This window comes from Miscanthus floridulus, chromosome 19, assembly GCF_019320115.1.
Source record: "Miscanthus floridulus cultivar M001 chromosome 19, ASM1932011v1, whole genome shotgun sequence".
Lineage (NCBI taxonomy): Eukaryota > Viridiplantae > Streptophyta > Magnoliopsida > Poales > Poaceae > Miscanthus > Miscanthus floridulus.
Genome location: NC_089598.1, coordinates 81,860,264 through 81,868,812, shown reverse-complemented (window position 1 = coordinate 81,868,812; position 8,549 = coordinate 81,860,264). Strand labels below are relative to the sequence as shown.

The 8,549-nt window shown below is 55.2% G+C and overlaps 1 protein-coding gene across 1 annotated transcript; it reads left to right on the top strand.

The window, feature by feature from the left end:
• The first annotated feature begins 1,143 nt into the window (after positions 1 to 1,143).
• LOC136526251 (uncharacterized) lies at positions 1,144 to 1,884 on the top strand. The gene has a single exon (XM_066518984.1). It carries the CDS (start codon positions 1,144 to 1,146, stop codon positions 1,882 to 1,884), a length of 741 nt encoding a protein of 246 aa, XP_066375081.1.
• The last annotated feature ends 6,665 nt before the right edge of the window (positions 1,885 to 8,549 follow it).

Below are 8,549 nucleotides of genomic sequence, written 5' to 3'. Positions count from 1 at the left end.
TCAAAAATATTTTAACCATTTTGACTTTTAAACTAAAGCCACTCAACCAATAAAATTAAATGCAATAGCATGTATGCATCAAACACATTGCTACCTTATGATGGATTTTAAATGAAAAATTTTATTTCCTCTATTTCATGTGCACAAAAATTCATAAATAAATCATTTTAACTCTATTTCAAAAGAAGCAATTTTTAGGGTGTTACAGCCTACGTCGATGACATTGTAGTTAAGTCCAAATGGGTTGACCACCTTGTCGCCGATCTTGAGCAAACCTTTGCGAAACTCTAGGCAAATTGCATCAAACTCAATCTCGAGAAATGTGTTTTCGGGGTCCCGAGGGGCATGCTGCTTGGCTTTATCGTCTCCGAGCGTGGCATCGAAGCCAACCCGGAGAAAATCTCAGCCATCACAAGGATGGGCCCAATCTAGAACATAAAGGGGGTTCAACGGGTCGTAGGGTGCCTCGCCGCCCTCAGCCGATTCATCTCACGCCTCGGCGAATGAGGACTCCCCCTTTATCGACTCCTGAAGAAAGCCGACCGCTTCGAGTGGACAGCCGAGGCCCAGGAGGCGCTTGACATGGTCAAACTACTCCTGACAAAACCCCCGGTCCTAGTTCCCCTAAGCAATGGAGAATCCCTCCTGCTATACATAGTGGCCACCACGCTAGTGGTCAGCGCCGCCCTGGTGGTAGAACAGGAAGAAGAGGGGCACGCCCTCAAGGTATAGCACCTGGTGTACTTCATCAGCGAGGTACTATCTGACTCCAAAACCCGCTACTCCCAAATCTAGAAACTCCCATACGTCATCCTCATCACCAAGAGGAAGCTATGCCATTACTTCGAGTCACACCCTATGACCGTCATAACGTCATTCCCCCTCGGTGAGGTCGTCCATAGCCAGGACGCCATGGGAAGAACTATGAAGTGGGCACTCGAGCAGATGGATCAAGGCATCACGTATGCCCCCCGAACAGCAATCAAGTCCCAGGTGCTGGCTGACTTCATCGTGGAGTGGACCGAGGTCCAGATGCCATCGGCGGTCGTCGATCAAGAGTGCTGGACGATGTACTTCGATGGGTCGCTGATGAAGAAGGGCGCCGGCGCGGGGCTGGTCTTCGTATCACCCCTTGAGGTCCGCATGAGGTACATGGTTCGGCTCCATTTTCCCTCATCAAATAATGTGGCCAAATACGAGGCACTCGTCAACGTCCTACGCATCGCCATCAAGCTAGGCATCCGATGCCTTGACATTCGGGGTGACTCTCAGCTAGTCGTTCACCACGTCATGAAGGAGTCTAGCTGCCATGATGCCAAGATGGCTGCGTACTGCCAAGAAGTCCGATGGCTGGAGGACAACTTCGACGGCCTCGAACTTAATCATGTCCTGAGGCATCTCAACGAGGCAGCCGACGCACTCGCGAAGGCAGCATCTGGTCAAGAGCCGGTGCCAATGGGCATTTTCGCCAGCGACCAACACAAACCCTCAGTGCACTATGAAGGGTCGGAATGGGCCGAAGATGGCCCATCTGATCCGGCCCCGAGGGCTAATCCGCCAACTGCTTCGTCCGTACCTAAGGTCATGGAGCTTAAAGAGGATCCAGCTGCATTGCCTGACCCTCCAGACGACTGGAGAACGCCCTACCTCGACTATCTCCTCCACGACACACTGCCAATGGACAAGACGGAAGCTCAACGGCTCGCACGTCGTGCCAAGTCTTTCGTTCTTGCAGAGGGCGAACTCTATAGATGGAGCCACACTGGGATCCTACATCTCTGCATCCCCGGCGAACAGGGAAGCCTTTTGCTGAGTGACATCCACTATGGGGTCTGTGGCCACCATGCCGCGCTGAGGACCTTGGTTGGAAATGCATTCCGATAGGGTTTCTACTGGCCCACGGCAGTAGCCAACACCGAGCAAATCGTACGCACCTACGAAGGGTGTCAGTACTATGCTCGGCAGACTAGGCTCCTGGCCCAAGCACTCCAGATGATCCCCATCATGTGGCCCTTCATGGTCTGGAGGCTCGACCTAGTTGGGCCACTCAAAAAGGCGCCCAGGGGCTTCACCCACCTGCTTGTCACCATAGACAAGTTTACGAAATGGATCGAAGCTCGACCGATCTCCATGATCAAATCTGAGCAAGTTGTGCTGTTCTTCCTCGACATCATCCATCACTTTGCAGTACCAAACTCCATCATCACAGACAACGGCACATAGTTCACCGGCAAGAAATTCATTCGATTCTGCGATGAACAAGACATCCGAATCGATTGGACGGCCGTCGCGCACCCCCGGACGAACGGGCAGGTTGAGCGCGCAAACGGCATGCTCCTTCAGGGCCTCAAGCCCAGGATCTTCAACTGGTTGAACAAGTTTGGCGCGCGCTGGGTCGCTGAGCTCCTGTCGGTGCTCTGGAGACTAAGCACAACTCCCAGCCGGGCCACCGGCTACACACCTTTCTTCATGGTCTACGGTTCCGAGGCTGTTCTCCCAATGGACCTCAACTATGGAGCGCCAAGAATCAGAGCATACGACGAGCAGGGAGCTGAGGCATCCCACCAAGATGCCATGGACCAACTAGACAAAGCCTGCGACATCGCCCTCCTCCGTTCGCCCAAGTACTAGCAGGCATTGCGACGATACCACAGCCGACGGGTGCGGGACCGAGCCTTCAACGTCGGGGACCTTGTCCTCCACCTCATGCAAAGCAACAAGGACCGCCACAAGCTCTCCCCACCCTGGGAGGGGTCGTACGTCGTCGTAGAAATACTCCACCCAGGCACCTACAAGTTGAAAACCATCAACGGCGATGTCTTCACCAATGCCCGGAACATTGAGCAGCTACGTCGTTTTTACCCTTAAATAAACGCATACTTCTTCTTATCAGTTTTTGTCTTTACAAATCCCCGATCTTTAGTGACATCCGACCCCTGCAAATTGCGAGGGGCCGGACCTCACTCGAGGGTTGATACAAATGATACAAGTACGTTTATCTTGCAAACACTTCATGTGTTACCTTTGCAAACATTCTCTAAGTTTTCCACTCTTCCCGTAACAAGTCCTAAGGGCTAGGATTTTAGAAACAATTTCTGAGTACAACTGGTAGGACTACGGGAAACCCACGCCCTAGCGGCTATGACCTCCTTGCTCACCAGCGTGATCAGAACTTTTTCACCCGCACTCCTAGCCTTTACAACCTGAGCCATGGGAAGGGTCGGAGGGCACCGAAATCTCTTCTACAAAGAGAGAAAGCTGAAAAGACCGTTTTCTGTAACAAAAGATGAAAATTTGTTCATTATTCATTCTTTGCACAAATTCGCCACTTACAAAGTGATTTCATCACAAAAAGGACTAATGTACTCATAAATTTAAAGGACTGTTCACTCGGGGGCTCCCCCACAAACTTATCCAATTACAGTCTTTGCCTAGCTTTCCTACGAGTACTACATCGGTGATGTCCTACCGCTCCACGGGATCCTCGAAGGTGCTGTCATCTGCAACGCCGAGCACCATGCTCTCCAATGGGCCTCCTGGGTCGACCAGGCGGCCTAGGCAAAACAATGAACGAACGACCGCTGAAAGATAAGCACCCCTGTTTTCTTACTTTGAGTGTTAATTTCTTTACCGAGCCTCCGACCCCAGCAACAGCAAAGGCATGGACATTGCTCGGTGGCTGCCAAGGGTATCTATTTGTTTAAGCACCCTCTTCGATTGACCCCTCCTTACGTTCAAAACCAGAAGCACGGTGTGTGGGTATAAAACTTTAAATACAACTGGTTGAACCGCCAGACCCTACGCCTTGGCGGCTATGGTGTTTTTTGTTCACCAGCATAAAATCGAACTCACAGTTCCCCGCACCACAAGCCTCAGCTCCTGCCTTCCCGAGAGGGGTTTGGAGGGGTCCCCCTGCAGAGCCTCCTTCGAGGAGAAGCTGTCAGGTCGACTAAATCAATCAAGCGGCTCGGATCGCCGTCGAGAGACAGGAAACAAAAAATAGCGATGCTTATGCAGGTTACGCTGACCTCATCACAAACATCGGGCTTGAACCCCACACGGACATGTCTAGTAGGAGCTTCCCATCGCTCATATCACCAAGGTAACATTGCCAAACCCCACTTTTGTTTCAATTAAGTGATACACTAAAACCATACATCCAAGCATTGCATATGCAAATCTCTGCATGTCAACGCTTTGTGTCGCGTCACGAAGTGGCAGCCGCCTCATTCAATATGAGCGGCGACCGATCGTGGTTCGAAGGCCGGCTCGCGAAGGGCTCGAGGTCGCCTTGCATCAAATAGAGCCAGGGGAGAAAAACAGAGATGAGCCCCAGCGGCCTTGCCTGACCCCACTCAGAAGCGAACAAGGACATCTCGACCTTTCTCGTTTGATTCTAACCCCGAGCCAAACCCACAGAATCTCCATCGAGGAGAGGCCAACGGGCCACCTGAGCCTATCAAATGGCTCGGGCATCTGCCGGGAGGCGGGTTAAGAAGTTGTGAAATGCCACATGAGGGCTCTACTGACCCCGTCAGCGAATGATGGACCCGAATTTCACACGAACATACCCGTTAGCGAGCTCATTGAGTGCGACACTCCAGCCATCGAGGCAAGTGTCGTCAACTCAGCCCCTCTGATTGCGGAAACCGAGGATGGGGTAACGCGCGAAAACATGGCCAACCCCTATCAGACCCTAAAGGGCTCGGGGGCTCGTGCCAGATTAAGAGACCAAGGTTCGAAGGCTGACCCACGAAGGGTGCGAGGCCGCCCCACGTCGAACAAGAGCCAGGGGAGAAAACGCAGATGAGCCTCAGCGGCCTTTGCCCAACCCGCATTGAAGCGGATAGGGTCATCTCAACCATCTAGTTCATTCCAGCCCCTAGTCGAGCCCATAGAAACCCCATTGAGGGGGAATCTACTGGAAGGCGGGGCAAGGAGCAACAGAATACCACCCGAGGGCTTTGCCGACTCTGTCGCAAAGCGACGAGATTGGATTCCGCCTAAACATCCCCGTTAGCAAGCTCATGAAGCACGTCACTCGAGCCATCGAGGCAAGTGACGTCGTATTTAACCCCTCCAGCTGTGAAAAACCGCTGATGGGGCGACAGTCACAAAACGAGATGGCCCTTGATTGAATCTCCACCACACGCGCGGGCTCGGAGAAGGCTGGACCAGCAATGAGACCGAACGTACGATCACGCAGTGATCGCTGAAATCTCAAGTAAGGGGTACGTGCGAATACAGATGTAAGTTCACTTCCCTCGCTCTGGTCTCCCATAACATCCGGCCCTAGCAACCGCAAGGGGTCGGATCTCACTCGAGGGCTGATAAAGGTATGGGTACCTCCTTTTTTTTTTTGAAAAAGTCATTACAGCAGACCTCTTCCTCACACCAAGACTGGCGGCAAAGCTCGGGGGAACAGATTGGTAAGACCGCAAAAGGCCCATGCCCAGACGGCTATGGTAATTTTGCTCACCAGCACAATCAAAATTTCCCCTAAGCACCTCGGGCCCTACGGTCTGAACAAACGGAAGGATCAATCGTGTAAATCTTTTTCATCGCAAAAAGGGGAGAAGGTAAGATCAAACAAACGAAACAAAATTGAGAAACAAAGCCACGAATCCGTTTTAGGACACAAAAGAACCTACACTTGTTCACATATTACGAATAAATGTTTATCGAACTGATTCAACTAACTACTTCCGCGGAGGGAGAACCGTTTCTTTCAGCCTGTTCGCCAGGTTTCGCGCAAGGGGAGTCACCACCCTCTCCATCTCGTCTAGCTCAGCATCTTCATAGACAGGCGCAAAGCCTTGTCTCATTACCTCCAAGTTGATCTCCCGATCATAATGGGAACAGGCAACGGCGAAGGCCTGGGTGATCCCGACGTGAAAGGTGTCCTCCTCAAGTTGGCCTACCCACGCCGTGATACCCGTGGCACGAGCCGCGAGCGAGCTGGTTCCTTCTGGCTGCGCCACCCTTAGGGCGTCGAAGACCACCCCGACAGCGGCTTGCAGAAGGTCATGCTCGTCACTCTCGGCCTGAAGGATCCCTCACACTTCGGCAAGCTCCTTGACCAGCCCGGCCGAGAGGCTCTCGGCGTCCAACCTTCGGCTCACCGCGGCTCCAAGATCCGCCTGGAGGGATTTGACCACCTGACACGCCTCGTCGTGCTCTTGAACGGCCCAATTGCGCTCCTCGTGGGCCGTGCCACACTTTGACCGAAGTCTTTCTTTGGTTCGGCGCAGCTTGTCCCGCTCCCCGCGCAACCAGGCGATCACCTCGGTGTCCTGGTCCGCCCTCTACTACAAGGCCATGGACCTATCCTCAGCCTTCCGCCTAAGATCCCACTCCATCTCCAGCTCAGCCAGGACCTCGGTGGCCCGCACACTGGCCGTGGCATCCTTCTGGAGCAGCTCGTCCCGCTCCTTTGGATCTTGGCGTCTGCCTCTTCGTCCAGCTTCACCCTCGCCGACAAGTCCTTGAACATCCGATGGATCTCCTCTGCGTCCCGACGCGCCTCGGCCTCCCACTGCTGGGCGGCAGCAAGCTGCGTGCCCACATCTCCTCACAGCCGGGCCTCCTCGGTAAGGTGGCCCCTTTCCACCTTTTGCTCATGGAGGAACCAAAACTTGTTCCGGCTACGAGCAACGATACACTAAAAAGAAGACCGGTATAAAAAATATGAAAACACAAAAATGCGTGAAGAAAGAAGAAAACAAGAGAGAAGATCAAGCGGATACCTAGCTAGTAGGAACAAGGATTTCACGCAAGGCACCACTGGCCTGGTTCAAGGCATTCATCACAGCCGAGAACCCGATGTCAAGATTTTCTCGCTCCAAGCTCTCGGCAGCATCGTCAAGCGAGAAAAGAGCTGATGTTGGGTCCTCAGCGGCCATCCACTAGAGCGGCGGCTCCCCCCGTGCGGGGGAGTGGCTGCCCCCTAAAAACAAGGCCGGGGGCGACCTCCTGCGGGTCCTCTCCACCACCGCCACGACGCCTAGAGACCCTCCGGTCGTGTCCTCCTCCATCCAGCCTGCCTCGGGCATCGTAGCCTGGGCCGCCGGTGGCACGGATTGCGCCGCCCCCTCGGACGCCACCATGGCTATGTCCGACTACGCCTGGCTCATCGAGGTTGGGGACCCTCCGGCCATGTCCTCCTCCGCTCAGCCCACGTCAGGCGCCATCGCATGGGGCGCTAGAGGCGTGGATTGCGCCGCCCCCTCGGACACCACCAAGGCCACGTCCGGCTGCTCCTGGCTTGGCACGGTCGCGGCCACCCCCACCGGCGACATCGAACCCCCGGCTGGCAGTGCCGCACCCGCCACAGAAGACATCGCCCGCTCGGCAACCACCAAGGGCGCAGGCGCCACCACAGACGCCACCGGGTCGACTAATGAGGCCGTAGCATCATTGTTGCTCCTACCCGAAACAGGGGTGAGATCAGGCAGTGCCGTCCGTCCTGCCTGAAGGGTAAGGCTCTTCTTGGGCGCCAGCCCCAGAGAGTGGCCCCATCGCAAGAATCTACAAGAGGAAAAAAGGCATAAGGTCGAAACAGAAAAATAAAAAGGGGGAAAATAGGGGAGTCAGTGGCCTACTCTGACACGTTTGGGCGGCGGAAATGTTTTGGGGACGAACCCCTAGACCCCCACCCCGACTCATCTGGGAGGGACCGCTTCGAGCCTGCCTCCTGCTCCCGGGCAGGGGGGCTCATCTCCCTCATCTCCGAGGGCACGGCAATGGAGCCGCCCCTCTCTGTCGATGCCTCGGGCGTGGCGGTGGACCCACCCGCCCCCGTCACCTCATGGAGCGCGGTAGCAGAACTGCCCCCCTCCATCGGCACCACAGGGGCGGCGGGCGACCCGTCTCCCCCCATCCATCGATCCTCCGCAAGTACCCTAGATGGGGCGGTAGATTCTTCGGCTCCCACCGGCCCCGAGGACTCGCTTCCCTCCGCGTGGAAGGGGAGGGGTCCCTGCATGGGTCGGTGGGCGACTGTCAGCATATCTTCGTCCTCCAGGACGTCCCAATCCACACCAGCGGCTACCTTGTCGTCGTCGTCACTGTCTGTCTCCTCTCCTCGATCATGCGCTTGCTGCTTCCGTAGCCGCTCCTTCTTCTGGAGCTCCCTCATCCTTTTGTCCCAGGCAGCCACGATATGATTCGCGGCCACCAGGATCCGGTCCTTCGGCAGTGGAGCCAGGCTATCCGTGAGGACAAGACTCCTTGGCTGGTCCTGCTATCCCGAGGTCAGCGTCAAAGGGTCAGAAGTTCAAGTAAAGCAAAAGACATGGGAAAGGAGAACTTACGAAATCGATGAACCCCGATTCCGGCCGCATCGGAGGATGTCCCGGCACTAGATACACAAAGTCAAGGACAACGTCGTCGGTGTCCTTCGAAGGCTCCATCGCCTCCTTGATCCGCTGCGCCACTTCGGTGGGAGGGAGCGCTCCGTCGGCGAGCATTGTCCCTTCATGCGACGCCTCGGGCACCATCAGGTGCAGGGGGAGCACGCGGCTCATCAGCGGCGCTACCCTCCACGCGTG